General features: G+C 56.8%; 3 protein-coding genes across 4 annotated transcripts; 2 read left to right on the top strand and 1 right to left on the bottom strand.

The window, feature by feature from the left end:
* The first annotated feature begins 5,426 nt into the window (after positions 1–5,426).
* FAM110D (family with sequence similarity 110 member D) lies at positions 5,427–8,598 on the top strand. Of its 2 annotated transcripts, none has more exons than XM_070610626.1 (2): positions 5,427–5,547; positions 7,364–8,598. In XM_070610626.1, exon 2 carries the CDS (start codon positions 7,458–7,460, stop codon positions 8,274–8,276), a length of 819 nt encoding a protein of 272 aa, XP_070466727.1. In that variant the 5' UTR covers positions 5,427–5,547; positions 7,364–7,457; the 3' UTR covers positions 8,277–8,598. The 2 variants fall into 2 exon arrangements, with proteins under 2 accessions (XP_070466727.1, XP_070466728.1); XM_070610627.1 differs by lacking the exon at positions 5,427–5,547 and adding an exon at positions 7,135–7,245.
* A 1,142-nt stretch (positions 8,599–9,740) lies between these two features.
* On the bottom strand, positions 9,741–13,559 carry C2H1orf232 (chromosome 2 C1orf232 homolog). Its single transcript, XM_008529043.2, has 4 exons — positions 13,197–13,559; positions 11,791–11,874; positions 11,596–11,693; positions 9,741–10,101 (listed from the first exon to the last, which is right to left on the bottom strand). The coding sequence occupies exons 1-4, from the start codon at positions 13,278–13,280 to the stop codon at positions 9,801–9,803; spliced, it is 567 nt and encodes a 188-aa protein (XP_008527265.2). The 5' UTR covers positions 13,281–13,559; the 3' UTR covers positions 9,741–9,800.
* Positions 13,560–14,660: 1,101 nt separating this feature from the next.
* On the top strand, positions 14,661–15,626 carry ZNF593 (zinc finger protein 593). Its single transcript, XM_008529044.2, has 3 exons — positions 14,661–14,941; positions 15,173–15,235; positions 15,330–15,626. Exons 1-3 carry the CDS (start codon positions 14,661–14,663, stop codon positions 15,469–15,471), a joined length of 486 nt encoding a protein of 161 aa, XP_008527266.2. The 3' UTR covers positions 15,472–15,626.
* Positions 15,627–15,691: the final 65 nt, after the last annotated feature.

The raw sequence follows: 15,691 nt of genomic DNA, 5'->3' as shown, positions 1-15,691 counted from the left end.
AGTATGGCATCTGCAACAGTAGCAAATGATGGCTGAGGAAGCTTCTGCAATATTAAACCATGCATTTACTCTGAAATTTGTAAATCAAGGCTAGGCATAATATGCAAGAAGCATGGTGCCAATTCTTTACTGTCATGAACCTAGACATTGCTTTATGAGACGGGGAAACTAAGGGGCCGGGGGCGCAGCGGTTAAGTGCGCACATTCCACTTCAGCGGCCAAGGGTTCGCCGGTTCGGATCCCGGGTACAGACATGGCACCACTTGGCAAAGCCATGCTGTGGTAGGCGTCCTGCTTATAAAGTAGAGGAAGATGGGCACGGATGTTAACTCAGGGCCAGTCTTCCTCAGCAAAAAGAAGAAGATTGGCAGCAGATGCTAGCTCAGGGCTAATCTTCCTCTAAAAAAAAAAAAATGGGGAAAATGGTGATATAAGAGATAGAGATTTGTATGATGCCACTAAAATATACTGTAATATTATCTGTGTTAATGATAATTTATCATATATACCGCATTTAAATGTTTGAGCATGTTATATAACATCCACAGTTCATCTCTAAATTTAAGCATTGCTGTAAAAATTTCATTTCCAATCCTATTTGCTACTACCTCACCAGAGCAAAGTTTCACCAAATTGAAATATTAAAAAACTTTAAAAAAAGACTGAAGAAAGATTGTCTAGTTAGGCATTACTGTCAGTAGAATACAAATTATATGGAACTTTTAATTATAGCAACACAATTAGTAATGTTGCTGAAATCAAGGCAAGAAAATCAGGTTTTATGGAATAAAGATATAATTTATGAAATATTCACATCTTTGTTTCCTTACTCATTCAACATTGCCAGCCCTTTAACAAAAAACCCAAACTTGCTCAATGACAATTAAATTCAGTCGACTTTGATATTTTGATGACTTTGTGTAAAAAAATCAAAACATATTGTTCAACACGTCATTAGGAAGCTGTATTTGTCGAGGTAAGAGGATAGATTTCTGGCCACCACATGAGAAGCCTCTGTTTCTTTTCCGTGTGTCACCCTGTTTTACTTAGTCTACATTGGATGCTTTTTGTTCCTTGTACTCAGTCTAAAGCCACCTTGATGAAGACAATGGAGGAAGGTGGAGATGTGGATGACAGAGATTGGAGGGAGGAGTGCCATCGGGGCTGCCCTCACTCCAGCCCTTGCTTCGCTCCAGAAGACGAAATTCAGAGAGCCAGCGGCAAGCGAGGCAGGAATGCCAGCGGGCGGTGAGGGCAGACTTGCTCTAGCCTGCCTGCGGTAGGATCCAGGCCGGCAGCGCTGCACAGTGGCTAGGAGCCCGCTCTGGAGTCCCAGCTCTTCCATCCGCAAGCTGTGTGCCGGGGGCTGAGTTACTTTGCCTCTCTCTGCCTGTTTCTTCACCCACTTCACAAAGGGTTTTGTACGAAGTAAGTGGGGTACCGAGCATAAAGCACTTAGCATAGTGCCTAGCACTTGGTAACACTCAGTAAATGTAGTCGGTTTTGTTATTCTAACACTAGGCTTTAAACTCTGTGAGAGCAGAAATCCTTTCTCTTATCCTCATTGTTCATTAGCAACATGGAGGTGCTCAGGAAAAAAGTTTCATGATACCTTTCTCTCCACGACCCCACCGCCTGCTCCTCACTCTGGCCACCCCCGCCCCTCCCCGCAGTGAGTCCTGGGTAGTGGGTGCTGGGCGCCTGGTTCCGCCCGGAGGCCACGCCCCTCAGAGGGTGAGCGGGAGCCAGGCTATTGTTGCGGCTGAGACTCTTTCCGAAATGGGAAGCCCTGAATTAGAGGACTGCTGCTCTAATCTCTGTGGGGGCTCACAGGCCTCGGAGCGGGCCCTCCCCCTGACGCCAGCGCTGAGCTCCCTCCCTCTCTCCTCCTCTCCTCCTCTAGCTGAATCCCAGACCCCTCACTGAGCCCCTGTCTCTTCTCTGAGCCTCCTTGAGCCCCATTCTCTCATCTGAGCCTGCCTTTTCTCAGGGTCCCCATCACCTCACTGAACTCGTCTCCTCACAGCACCCCTCCCTTCTCTGCACCCCATCTTCTCTCTCATGGCTCCCGAGCCTCTCTCTCCCTCTCTCTCTCCCTCTCCTTCTTTCCCTCTCCCTCCCTCTCCCTCTCTCTCCCTTTCTCTCCCTCTCTCCCTCTCCCTCTCTCTCCCTTTCTCTCCCTCTCTCTCTCTCCCGCTCCCCCTCCACTCAGCAGCCCTTGCCCTAGCCTCTTGCCCTCACTGAGACCCTGGCTCCTGCTGTCCTCTTGGCCTATTGTGCTCACCATCCCTCCCCCAACACCCCCACCTTATCCCCTCCAACCTCCCACCCGCCACCTCCCATCCCACCCCCATCAGAAATCCCTTCCAGGCTCAGGTACCCCGTCCTCTTTGAAAGCTTCCCACCCAACCCCAGGCAGGACAGATGCCTCCACGTCCCCTGCTCTGTCCTGGCTGTCGCAGCAGCACTGCTCTTGTGTGAGTTGGGACCAGTGCTTCATGCCTCGCTGCACTGCCCTCCCCGCCCCCAGCAGGCTGAGCTCCCTGAGACCAAAAACCAAGTCTGACCATCTGCTGACCCCATGGCACAGAGCAGAGTTCAAAATGACTTGTTGACGGCAGCTGAGAGTAAAACTGTGGGATTAGAAAGAAAAAAGATTTCGGGCAGAGGTGTCAGGAAGGTGTTGGTGGAGGGTGAGAGCCAAGAGGCAGATTCATCTAGCATGTATGAGCACCTTGGGGGACCAGCGCTTTCTCAGCCAGCACATCTTTCTGCCACACAAGAGCTGGGTCATATCATTCCCATTTTATACAGAAGGAACCTCAGAGAGGTTATGTTCTTGCTCGAGGCCACACAGCCAGCGAGTGGTAGACCAGGACTAGAATCAAAGGTGGGGCAAGGTGTGGCTGGCTGTGGTGGTGGGGTTGTAGCTGACTGGTAAGGGGGGGTGACACATTTTTCCTCTGTGACAACATGGTCTGCAGTCTGAGTCTGGATGTGAAGGGCCTCCTTGACCCGTCTCATTATTCCGGACACTGACCAGAGCTGTTCCCCCATCCTCCCACCACTGTCTCCTGGAAGGAGCTGGTTCTGACTCAGGCCCATTCCGATCGATCCTCAAGGTGATCCGGGAATGAGCTCAGAAATAGGAAGGAAACGTCTCTCAGATTTAGCCTCCCCCCTGCCTGAGGTCCTGGTTCTGAGGCCGGAAAGAACCACTTTAAAGATCTCCCGGGGGACATGACCAGAAAGACAGATGATCCGGTTCACAGCAAGTGTGGCCGAGAGACAGGCGGGGCAGGCCCCTGTAGCCCCACTTCATTACCTCCCCCAGCTCCTGCTGGCTCTTTCAGGGCGCTCTCACCCAGAAAGCCAATCCCATTTGACCTCTCCTCCCTGACCTTCTCTGCCGGTATGGTAGGGGTCTGTGTCCATTGGCATCGCGGGACAGGGTACTGTCACCCTTCAGACTGGGAGCTCCTGAGAGGAAGGCTCTTGGCCACCCCCCACTTCAGACTCCTAAGGGCAGAGCTGTGTCTCTCCCCTCTGACTTGGGGGCTCCCAGGGCTGGAGGCTGGGGCTGTGTCTCCCCTCTCTGACCCAGCGCTGCTCCTTCGGGGAGGTGGGGTCACTTCTAGTCACTCTCATCAGAGCAGGGGTGCCGCAGGCCAGCACCTGCGTTCCACTCTGAATCCACTTTTTCTGTGGCCCAGCATCTGTCCTTGGTCCCTAGAAAAGAGCCGAGAAGGGGGCCCCTGCCTGTCCTTCCACTCAACCTGGATGCTCCTTTAAGACCAAAGGGATGGGGGTTGTATGAAGAGTCAGACACAACAGCCCCATCCTCCCCCTCCTTCACAGGCCAGGTTTCCTGCCATTGACAGCATCCCAGCTGGGCCCTGCCCAGCCTCTGTGCTTAACCCCTTCGTGACCAGATCTCAGGCCTACCGGCCTGCACCCCCAATCTTCATCTAAAAAATTAGGAGAATGAAAGTACCTATTTCATTGCATTGTTTTGAGGATTAAAAGTACTACTCATTGTGTAAAGTACTCAGAACAGCACTTTGCATCTATCAGTCTCTCAATAAAAGTTAGCTCTTGCTCCTAATTGTGTGAGCTTGGATCAGTCATTTCACCTCTCTGAGCCTCAGTCTCTTCAGCTGTCAAATGGGGAAAATAATAAAACCTAGTCCCCAAAGGTCATCCTGGGGACGAATTGTGATAATATACATGAAAGCGTTTTGTAAAGTGCTGTAACAACACAAGAGGGAACTATCATGGGAAAAAAAAATGTTCCGTTTAACTAGGTAATAAAAATCTCTTACCAGGAGACAGGCCTTCTGATTTTCAAACTCGTTATCTTACTCGACAGGCAAACGGTGCAGGGGAAAGAGCGGATTTGGAGTCGGACTGTGGCAAGTCTTCCCCTGTCTGATTCTGTTTCCTTACCCATCGAGGGGGAGGGTCACCCCTGCTGGGCCCCCTGTCCAGGGTCCTTGGGAGGGACAAAGGAGATCTGAAAGCACAGATGTGAATGTGCTTTGCAAACGTTAAAAACTGCTAGAAGGGAGGGGAAGGGATTTGTGGAAGTGGCCAGCTAGTCGGGGGCAGGGACCCCTTGGCAGGGGCATTGGCCTTTGAGCTCTGGATGCTGCAGAGTTTACCTGCTGAGCAGCGGGGAGGAGTGCTCCCAATGCCAGCCCTGTGGGGCCAGGGCTCCCCCATGAGACATGAGGTATCCAAAAAATGCTGTGCCAGCTCTAGAAGCCCCCAAGTTGGAGCAGACGAGGAAGGAGGCCAGAGGACCCAGGCTGGGTCCCAGAATCGTTCCTTCATCATCCTCTTCGCAGCCAATCCCATTTGCCGTCAGAGGACGTCGGGCAAAGGCACCTCCAGTGGGCTCCCGGGTGACCCTCGTGCCGAGACGTGCTGGGGCAGGCTCACCCTGCACATCTGCAGCACCACTGCCCCCACCCACCCTTAGGCTGCAGATTCCTGGCCTCACCCCTAGGGAGAAGAGGCTTGACACCATCCACACACCCAGACCACGACAGGTCTAAACCTGCCCTAGAGGGAAAAAAAGCACCGCAGCCAAGACTCTGCTCTGCCCTCCCATTGGAACCAAGAGGAGTCGCCCAGGCCCAGCAGAGGGGGCTGACCCCGGGGAAGAGCACATCCTCACCCCAAGCCTCTGGAGGAAACCTGGGAAACAGGAGACCTCGTTTGGGGTCCTGGCTGTGCCCCAAGCTCACTGTGCCTCCATGCAAATCACTTAGCCTGTCAGGGCCTGTGTGACCATCTGTAAGGTAGAGGAGCTGGACCTGGTGCGTAGGTCCTCGCCAGCGCTGAGACTGACCAGGAAGGAGTTAAGGGAGGCCGGGCTCCGGGTCAGGAAGGTGAGGGTTAATCTGGGGGGTGGAGGCTCTCACAGCTTTTCCTGTGGAGAGTGAGGTTTGGCTGCCACCAAAGTTACTTCCAGTCCCTGCTGTCCCTCCTGCCCTTAGTCTGGCCCTGCCCCGGGACCCCTGCATTCAGCCTCTCCACACAGAGGTGAGTACATCCTGAGCCCAGGGCTGGGGTGGGAGGGCACCCAGGGACAAAAGGGCAGGGAGCTGACACCAAGCCAGTAAGCACAGTCCCCCAGCCCAGTCCAGAGCCAAAGCCTTAGCCACAGTTTGGACCACTGACCCCAGGACTGGGAGAAGGGGTGGCAAGGGGAGGATGGAGGGTACAAGGATGTCTGCCAGGCTTCTAGGGTGCAACGTCTGTGGTTAGGCATCAAGGCCAGCCGAGAAGGCAAGGAAGAGGCAGTGGATGGCAGACTATTTTGGTCCCTGTGTTTAGGGACTTTTTATAGTCTCACTGCTCATGACTGAGAAGAGGAGGAGGGGACGGGAGGGTACTCATGAGGCCAGACAAGCACAGTGCCCTCCTGGGACCTTGGAATCTGACCCATCACCTGGTCTAGTCATTGGGAGCCAGGAAGGAGGGCACTGCCAGGCTCTCCGTAATGCCTGGGCTCCCAGTGACCAACTACCTCCAGGCTGACTTACTAGACACTAGATGGAGGGGTATGCGTGTGTGTGTGTGTGTGTGTGTGTGTGTGTGTGTAAAGCTGAACTGGTTGCACTGGGGTAGGTAAGTTGGCAAGGTCTCTGCCCCAAGCCCTCATCATCGGGGCTCCCCTGACCCCATTCCTAGAAAATTCTGTTCCTTTGTTGCCTCCAGATCCGAAGTCTCCGAGGTTCCTGCAGCCCCCAGAACTGATGTGTCACTCTCAGCTGAATAGAGGATGGGGGGAGAAGGGGAAAGGGGTGGGTGGGGCATGCTGAGCCATGTGGGTGGCCCATTCTGTTACTGCCAAGGGAACTGTCAGCTCTTGATTTACAACCCCTCCTGGCCCCCTTCCCCAGCAGAAGGGAGGTGGAGGAGAAGGGTCACAGGGTCTTAGGATGAGAAGGGGGCAGGGACCCTGAGGGCAGATTTCTAGGAGTGTAGGTTACCAGGAAGAATTAGTGGAAGGAACTTTTTAGTGAGGCAAGGGGCCCATCTCTAATGGAAATTGCTTGGTTTTATAGCAGCAGGAATAGAGGCAAAACACCAGAGAAAGTTCTGATAGGCAAGCAAGAGATCCAATCTGAACTAGTTCTGGCCTGCAAGGCAAGAAACCCGGGTTCCAGTCCAGGCCCCTAACTCTCAGTAAGCCCTGGGCAGGCCCCCTCCTCTCCGGGCCAGTTTTCTCTTCTATGAAATGGAAAAGCAGAAGCAGACAAGGTGATGTTGACAGTGGGCAATCTGGAATTCCCTTGGCAGGGGCACAGAGGGGGGTGGCGGGCAGCTGGCTGACGTGACCTGGTGACCACCTCCCTCTCCTTCCCTGATGGCCCTGCTGGGCATGGGCAGGGCAGTTGGCTGCAATTACTGGAGGCTCCTACCCTGTGGTTATATCCCTGACCTCTGTGCTTGGGGGCGGGAAGGGTGGGCCCTGCTGGAGCCAGCCTGTGGCTGGGAAGCCTCCTTGTCTTGGACTCAAAGTTGCTGGGTTGGGAAGAGGTATTTTTTCCGGTTGAGGCCACTGTCGGGAATCGGGCCGGGACCAGCCCCATTTCCTTTTCCAAGTCCCCTGCTCTCTGATGCCTACTTGGCATGGCCCTTTGGCCAGATTGTGGCACCCTCAAAGGAGCATACGTTTCTGGGTGGCCAGGGAGCCCCTGTTGAATGTCTTTGAGGGATGAGGGGAAGGGCATGGTACCGGCTGACTTGGATGGGGGAGGGGTGGCTGGCTGATCCTATTCCCAGGAATGCCTGCATGAGAGGGGCAGGGACATCTCCTACTCTCCCCCTGACCATTCCTCTTTCCCTGCAGGCCCCAGGGAGCTCCAGCCAATTGCTCTCCACTCCTCAACTAGCTGCCTACCTCCAGTGGCTTATGGGGCACTGTCCTGACCAACTCTGCTAAGATGCTCCAGGCCTCTCCCTCCACCCCGTCCAGGGGACGGACCCCCAGCGCAGTGGAGAGGCTAGAGGCCGACAAAGCCAAGTATGTCAAGACGCATCAGGTGATAGCGCGACGCCAGGAGCCAGCTCTGCGCGGGGGTCCCGGGCCGCTTACGCCGCACCCCTGCAATGAGCTGGGGCCCTCTGAATCGCCCCGGACGCCCAGACCCGCCCGCCGAGGCAGCGGCAGGCGACTGCCAAGGCCTGACTCTCTCATCTTCTATCGCCAGAAGCGGGACTGCAAGGCTTCTGTGAACAAAGAGAACGCCAAGGGCCAGGGGCTGGTGCGGCGCCTCTTCCTAGGAGCCCCCCGAGACGCCGCCTCGAGCAGCCCGGCCCCACTGGAAAGACCTGCGGCTCCTGGGGGTTGGTCTGCGCCCCAAGATGCCCCGGAAGCGGCGGGAAAGAGGGCGCTGTGCCCCACGTGCTCGCTGCCCCTATCGGAGAAGGAGCGTTTCTTCAACTACTGCGGCCTGGAGCGCGCGCTGGTGGAGGTGCTGGGCGCCGAGCGCTTCTCTCCGCAGAGTTGGGGGGCCGACGCCAGCCCCCAGCCTGGATCGTCGCTGCCGCCCGGATCCGGGGACACCAGCGACTGGACGTCCAGCGACGGCGGCACGGATCGCCCGAACGGTGCGGACGGCGGCGGCGGGGGCTCGGAAGCGGCGGGCTCGGCGCGGGATGGGCGCCCGCCTGTGTCGGTGGTGGAGCGCAACGCGCGCGTCATCCAGTGGTTGTATGGCTGCCAGCGCGCCCGCGGCCCGCCCCGCGAGTCCGAAGTGTGACATCGGCCGCTCCGGAGCGGGGTCCCGGGGAGTCCGGGGTCCGGGGAGGGGCAAGGGGTGAGCGCGGGACTGGACCTGGGCACACGCAGGGATACCCCGCCTTTGAAGCGCAAGGTGCCTTTGGGCAAGCCCTTCACTCTGGATCGCGGCTTCCCGAAGTGAACCGTGGGGGTATGGGACAAAATCTCGGAGGCCCTTCTCACCGCAGAACGCGGAAGGGGAGGTGGCCGCCTCGTGGCCCCTGTGGAGGCCGGGTCTGGGGATCGAAGACTGGGGTGGGAGATCAAAGAATCTGCTGAATAAAGCCAAAACTTTATTTAAAGGAGTCGTGAGGTTGGATTAGAGAGAAGTTGAGGAAGGGGGCGGGGCGGGTTTGCGTGGTTACACGCGAGGGTTTTGGAGTGTGGTTTCAGGCTGTGACCCTGGGCAAGCACTCAACCTCTCGGGACCGCAGCTGCACCTCTCGGCGATCAAAGTATTTTTGAAATGGTCGTAAAGCGCATGGCAAAAGTGTCCAGCATATAACGAGTGCTCAATAACCAATAGCTGCTAGGACCACTATCAAATTAGTACTCTCATTATTATGATCATCTCCTCCATCGACCCCCAGGTCGGTCCAAACCAGAGCTGGCGGCCCGGAATAGCGCGTTTGGGGAGTTCGGGTAGAGATCTGCTCCAGAAATTAGGGTCCACTGGTCCCTAAAAGGCCCCCATTCCTGGAGATTTGCTGCCCCCTTTTGGTTACTAGGTATGAAGGGCCTGAGACATGGAGGACCCAGAATTGAGGACAGTAAAAGAAGGGACCCTTCAAACCAGGATTTTGCCCATCCGTACCCTCAGTGCTCGCTTCGGCAGCACATATACCAACCCACACCCTCACATCCTGCCACTCTCTTCCTTTCCCTCAAAGACACACAAAGCCACCTGTCGTCCTCACATCATCGCACCTTTAAGTCTGTTCACGGTCCTCCTCCCTAGCCTGGGTTACCTTCCCTTTTCTCTCCACTCATCTTTCTAAGATTATGCACATTCATTCTCCCTCAGGAATTCCCGAATTCCCCAGTCGGGCTCACCTCCTCTGAGCCCCCAAATACAGCCCTATTTTTGTGCCTCAGCTTGTCGCCTTGTGTGGGACCTGCTGGTAGTCTGAGTTCTCTCGTTAGTCTCTGCCCTTCCCCTAGTACACCGACGGCGCAAGCGGCAGGACCCCAGGCAACGTCTGTCGAATTAAAAGAGGCTGGACAGGACGACGGGGCCAGTCCTCTGGGGTTCCCCAGGTGTGTGGAAAGTTGCACCTTACATCTAACAGTCTATCCTGACACCCGGGCTGTCTCTGGTCACTTTCTCCCTGTACGTTTGTGGGGGAAGGGAGGGAGGACCCCTCCAGATGGGCCCCGCCCTGAGTATGCCCACCCAAAAGCAGTCTTCCCCGCTGTCCACACAAAAGCACGCGGTCACACGGGGTGTCGGGCCAGGGTTTTTATGAGCGGAGGGGAGGAGCGGGCACGCAGTTCAGCCGGCCTGCTAGTCGCCCTTGGGCGCAGCCTTCACCCTCATCTCGGCCAGTTTGTGGGTGAGGAAGCCCCACTTGAAGCCGGTCGCAGCGTCGGCCTCCGGCGACTCGGGGCGTTCGGTGGCCTCCTCCGCGGCCTCGTTCGCAGCTTCGGGGTCCGGCTCCGGGGTGGGTTCGGCGCCGCGCAGCATGGACGCCGCCGCGGCCTGCTGCTGCTGCCACCTGCTGGCGAACGCGTCCCAAAAGCCGGGCCCGCGCGGCTCCGCCTCCGCCGCCGCCGCAGCCTGCGAGGAGGGCCGCGCAGCCAGCGGGCTGCGGGAGAGTGGCGAGGTCAAGGGCCGGCCGAGAGGCCCCAGAGAGGACGAAGGAGAGGAGGCGGGGCCAAGGGACCAGTAGTAGGGCCAGGGGAGTCAAGGCGAGGTCAGGTGACCAGAGGGGCCCGGGAAAGAGGGGGCAGGGCGGGGCCTGGAGGCAACGTGAGGGCTCTGAGGCACTGGGAAAAGGGGCTGGGGTGGGGCAGGGGATTAGGTGAGGGATCTGGGAAGAGGGGGCCGGGATCAGGATCCCTGGGGAGAGAGCTGGGGTCAGGGAAGGGACTCGGAGAGAAGGATGAGGCCAGAGGAGGGAAGCCTGAGACGCCAGGTCGGGAATCTGGGGGAGAAGCCCTGAAAGGGGCGGGGCCCAAGGATGCGTGGGAGGAGTAGGACACCGAGGGTGGGGGGGATAGACCCGCGGAGGGGGCGGGGTCAGGCTCTGGAGGCGGGGGCCCGGAAGAGAAGGCAAGCGTGGAGCCCTGGGGAAAGAGGCGGAGCACGGACGGGTATCAGGTTCTGGGATGGAGGACTAGGGGGACCAGAAAAATGGGGGAACACTCGGAAGAACGGTGGAGTGACCCCGAGGGAAGAAGGAGGGCCTGGATCAGAGGCTTAGGGGAGGGGGGCACTGGGGAGGAAGCAGGAAGATGTGGGGAGAACGGCAATCAAGGAGCGGTGAGGAGGCTTGAGGTAGGAGGTTTGAGGTGGGAGCCTTAGGGCTGAGGGAGAGTCCTTGGAGAGCTGGGAGGGAGCGGGGAATGGACGCCGGGAGAGAGAAAGGAAACCCTGGGGCAGGATCTGGATGGATCAGGGGGGCCCTTGGGGAGAAGGAAACAGGGGAGTGTCAAAAAGGGGATGTGACTAGGCTGGAGGAAAGGGCAGAGATGGAATGTGTGCCAGAGATAGAGCTAGGAGGAAAACTGAGGTCCTGGGTCCCACCCGCCAATCCCCCAGCATCAAAGACCTTCTAAGACAGTGTCCTAAACTACTGTGCCTTGGGTCTGGAGGGTGCTTGCTGAAAATATCGAGCCCACGTCTCAGCCCACACCTGCTGAATTAGAGTCTTTGAAGGAGAGTCTGGAAATGTGTGTTTGTCACAAGCTCCCTGGGAGGGTGAGGATTTAGACCAATATTTGGGAGCCACTGATCTGGACCACCCTCTGTTCCAGACACCTAAGGGTTCTCTCCTGGGCTCCCTGGTTCCCTGATTCTAGGGAGATGACCCCTCCCTCATGGATGGGGAGAGAGAGCCCATAATACCTTCTAGCACCTCAATCCCAACAGCTGGTAAATTCCTCCTGAGATCTAACATAATCTCCCAGATATGCTGATTTGGCCTCTTTCCTGCTGAGAGAAACAGAAACAGCCCGGGGGCTGGCCCTCCCTAACTCTCTGTGGTCAGAAAGACAGACAAATAGACCAGATGGAAAGGACATGGGAGAAGGGGGACCCCAGGCCCATCCCAGAACCCTCCACACACACACATACATACTGGTCAGCACAGGGCTCCGGTGGTAGCAGTTTGTTCTCATCTTCTTTGTTAAACAGAGATGACATTGTCAGCCAACCTTTTACCCCGACCCCCTGAACCTGTGAGGGAGGGGCTTGGAGTGAGAGAGGGGCCCCAGCACCCCCAGCTGCCTCTGCCACGCTTCCCAGGGCTGGGGTGGAAGAAGGGAGAACTTACCCGGCGGGCCAGCTGTGACATGGGACTGAAGGCCTCTTCAGTGGGTTCCGCTGTCTCAGACTCCACTAAGGCTGGGTTCTCCCTCTGGGACACAAGACCCCCACCCAGCATGAGAGAGACCCCAGAGGAATGGGACCTCCCTCTCCTACTGCTAGCCTGGTACATACAGACCAGGCACCCCAAACCCCACAGAACTAAGCACATATCTAGTCCCCTTGCACTCTCCACAAACGCATACAGGTATTCCTCTACACAAAGCTACTAGCCACATCCATCACCCACATAGTAAATCCCTGCAGATGGCCTTAAGCACACATACCTGCCCACCCACAGACACCTCCAGATATACCCAATAACATGTGGACCAGGGCATGCACGCTGATGTAGGCACACACCTGTACATGACCATGCCTCCCCATGGCTACTGCTCTTCACCTGTACATCGAGGTTCATACTATGAGGAAACTACACAAGGACACAGACACATACCATTCACACCTGTGCACTTACACAACTGCAGACAGATGCACAGAGGCCCACCCATGGCACACAAAACCTCTTGACACATCCACAGACACCAAGAGACAGATGTGTACACACCCAAACACATGCACCATACAAACATAACACCTGCAAATGCCTGCACAGAGGTATGCTGGCATAGACTTCTGCCCAAAATGTACACACCTGAAAATACCTATACCCAGTTCATAGCTGCACATACACCTTCACTGAGATTCCACAGTCCTAATACTGACCCACAAGTACTTCTACACAAGCCCGGCCCTGGACACCCACCTGTCTAGACATACACTTATTCACACACACGCCACAGAAGGACTTCCTGCCCCTGCCGCATCTATTTGCACAACTGCCACTTATCACGGCCTCCAGACCTAAGGCTGTTTCAGAGCCTTTTCAATCCTTTTGATGTCAGGACAAACACGGTCCAAGGATGGCTCTGATCTGATGGTGCTACAGTGACCCTCAGAGTACAAGGGCCACGTCCTCTACTTTGAATACTAGGGAGCTCACTTCCTCTCAAGGCAAGCCATCCTGCTTCTGCTCAGCTCTGCCCATTAAAAAGTTGTGTTGAGCTAAGTGTACCACGTGTGGCTACTGCACACTGGTCCTAGAAGGATCTCTTCCATGTGGCAGCCCTTGAGATCTCTGGAGACAGCAACCACTCCTCTGGTGCCCTCAGGTCTTCTTTTCTTCCTCAGTGTTCTTGAATGTCCTGGCTTTCTGACACTGCACCATGCCATTTGTCATCCCTCAATGTGCCAATTGCTTCTGCACAAATGTGCCCTCTCTCTCTCTGAGCCTGTCCCTTGCCCTTCTTTGTACCTTACACTCATGCTGCCCCTCTGCCCAGGCCCCACTCAGCAAGCATGGTTGGTACCCACCTCCTCTGCCAGGTCCTCCTCAGATTCCCCACTCAGGGTCTGTAGCACTTTGGACTTGTAAGCTTTCCAGAAGGCCTGGTTCATGGCTGTAGGGGAAACAGGCCTGGCATACAGGCATGTGAAGGCTGTGGCTCAGTGGGCACCCAGTGGTCTGGCTCCAGGAACTTGGTGAGGCCAAGAACTTGTCCCAGGATCGGGTGACTTCATTAAAGATGCACCAGCATCCCTAGCTGGCAGGGTGCCCAGCAAGTGAACCTGATCCAAAGGGGTCTGGGGTGGGGGTGGGACAGAGTAGGCTTCTGCTGCCTCAGCCCCTTGTCATATTGGCCAAGAATAACGAAGACATCTCTCTCCACAGAGGCCTCCTTCCTGGGCCTAGGAGTACTTGAATTTAATCTCTTGGAATGGCTTCAGAAAAATTCTCTTCCATTCGCAAAGTCTATTTACAAAGTCCTTGTGACTGTAGCCAATAGCAGCTGTGCCCTCAGCAGGGCCCCATCCTGTGTCCCCACTCAGCCTCTACGAACTGGAACAGGAAGTTCCCAAGGACTCCAGTCGGTGCCCCCGGCTTGCATTTCACTGCTTTGTCGGGGCTGGAAACTGATTCCTCTCCCCAGGGACGCACGTGCCTGCCTCCTTCTTTCCTGGCAATAGATCCCAAAGAGCTGGAGCCCCTGAATTATTGCTGAGCTCCTCCGGAAGGCTCGAGGCTCTGGTAAATGGGGAATGGCTCGCTGGTCCTCTCCCTACTCTGAGCACACAACACCCAGGCTGTATCTCTGCCTTTGTTGCCAGCCCATGCCTGAGAGTCCAGAACTCAGAGAAAGGGGACAAAGATGGGAGGTCCTTCGATGAGCACTTCCTCTTCTTGTGAGAGGAGCTGACCCCTCTTCTGTCTGGCAGAACGCCTGAGCACTGTCATCTTTGGGAGGAACACCGTTCCTCACAGATTTGGCCGGGCTCGGATAGACGATGGAGACCCGAGGGAATAACTGGGGAGCTGGGAGAAGTGGTGAGGGCTTTGTTAGGGATTTGGAGGTATCTTGGGAAGCCCTCTCCGGGACCAGGATCCCAAGCTGATTCACTCTCATTCATTTATTAATTGATTCACATCACAGGCATTTTTCAGTGCCTCCCAGAGATGCTTAAAGCATTCCCCCTCCGCCGTGGAGTGTGAGGTCTGGGAACGAGGAAGGGGTGACAGGGTCAGAGGATGGCGCTGAGATAGGCTGGGCCAGGCAGAGGGGGCAGGGCCACGGAACTAGCCGGAATACCCCCAGAGCAGCCACCACCCGGCCGCTCCTCAGAGGCGGCCTCACGGAGAAGGGTGAGGACGCCTCGACAGACCCCGCCCGAAACCCCGTCACTGACGTCAGCGGCCGCCTGGGGGCGCTCAAGGCGCGGCCCGTGCGAGTGACGTCATCAGAGGCGGTCTGCGGAGCCTGCTGTGCTCCCGGGTGTCGCATGACGTCACTGAGCAGTCCGGAAGCACCCGCACGTGTGCTCGCAGCTCGGCTCTGGGTCCTGGCCCCGCTGTCACCGGCCATGGGTCGCTCCCGCCGGACGGGCGCGCACCGAACGCACTCCCTGGCCCGCCAGATGAAGGCGAAGCGGCGGCGGCCGGACCTGGATGAGATTCACCGCGAGCTGCGGCCCCAGGTTTCCGCACGGCCCCGGCCAGACCCCGGCGCCGAGCCTGACCCCGACCTGCCAGGGGGCGGCCTACATCGCTGTCTGGCCTGCGCGTGAGTCCTGGCCGGACCCGGCCTGAGGAGGAAAAGGGTCCGCGGTATGGGCGGAGGGTGTGAGTTCGGGCCCCGGGGCGCGAAGGGTCTCCTCTCTTGGGACCCGTGGGTCTGCTGGCCTCCCATCCCTTCAGACCCGGAGCCTGGTGTCAGGGAACGAGCTAGGGTCAGGAGATAGGCGTACCTGAGAGGCATCACCTCCTCACTCTCCTCTTACCCCCATCCCTACAGGAGGTACTTCATCGATTCCGCCACCTTGAAGACCCACTTCCGATCCAAAGACCACAAGAAAAGGTATGAAGGAGTAAGGAGAGGATTGAGGGATGGGTGTCAGGCAGACAGGGCTCGCATCTGGTCGGCTCCCAACTCCTACTTTTCTTTCTCCCAGGCTAAAGCAGCTGAGCGTGGAGCCTTACAGTCAGGAAGAGGCCGAGAGGGCAGCGGGTATGGGCTCCTATGTGCCCCCCCAGCGGCTGGCAGTGCCCACAGAAGTGTCCACAGAGGTGCCTGAGATGGACACATCTACCTGACATGGCCTGAGGATGCAAAGCAGAGGAGCTGCCCATGGACAGTGGTGCAAGCGCTAGGCTGGAGAGACTGTGCCATCCGCTTTTGGCTCTGGGTTTGAGGAGTGGATGGCCCACTCTGGGTCCCTTCCCCCCAATAAAGGAACTGGATGAAGGGGGCTTGCCTCTGACTCTAACCTCCAGGCCACTCCCCCAAACTCTGCCCTGCGGGGGTTTCTTTACT

Source organism: Equus przewalskii, chromosome 2, assembly GCF_037783145.1.
Source record: "Equus przewalskii isolate Varuska chromosome 2, EquPr2, whole genome shotgun sequence".
Taxonomy (NCBI): domain Eukaryota; kingdom Metazoa; phylum Chordata; class Mammalia; order Perissodactyla; family Equidae; genus Equus; species Equus przewalskii.
The sequence above is the reverse complement of the archived record's forward strand: the minus strand, read 5'-3'. Positions and strand labels throughout refer to the sequence as shown.

What these genes read in the sequence shown, in the direction of transcription:
- C2H1orf232 (XM_008529043.2), bottom strand. Translation starts at nt 13,280, where the DNA reads ATGAACCAGGCCTTCTGGAAAGCTTACAAGTCCAAAGTGCTACAGACC. An exon ending in AGGAGGACCTGGCAGAGGAG is followed by an intron (nt 11,875 to 13,196) that starts GTGGGTACCAAC and finishes CTTGTGTCCCAG; the next exon opens with AGGGAGAACCCAGCCTTAGT. An exon ending in CCGGAGCCCTGTGCTGACCA is followed by an intron (nt 10,102 to 11,595) that starts GTATGTATGTGT and finishes ACTCTCCCGCAG; the next exon opens with CCCGCTGGCTGCGCGGCCCT.
- ZNF593 (XM_008529044.2), top strand. Translation starts at nt 14,661, where the DNA reads ATGACGTCACTGAGCAGTCCGGAAGCACCCGCACGTGTGCTCGCAGCT. An exon ending in CATCGCTGTCTGGCCTGCGC is followed by an intron (nt 14,942 to 15,172) that starts GTGAGTCCTGGC and finishes CCATCCCTACAG; the next exon opens with GAGGTACTTCATCGATTCCG. An exon ending in TCCAAAGACCACAAGAAAAG is followed by an intron (nt 15,236 to 15,329) that starts GTATGAAGGAGT and finishes TCTTTCTCCCAG; the next exon opens with GCTAAAGCAGCTGAGCGTGG.
- FAM110D (XM_070610626.1), top strand. Translation starts at nt 7,458, where the DNA reads ATGCTCCAGGCCTCTCCCTCCACCCCGTCCAGGGGACGGACCCCCAGC.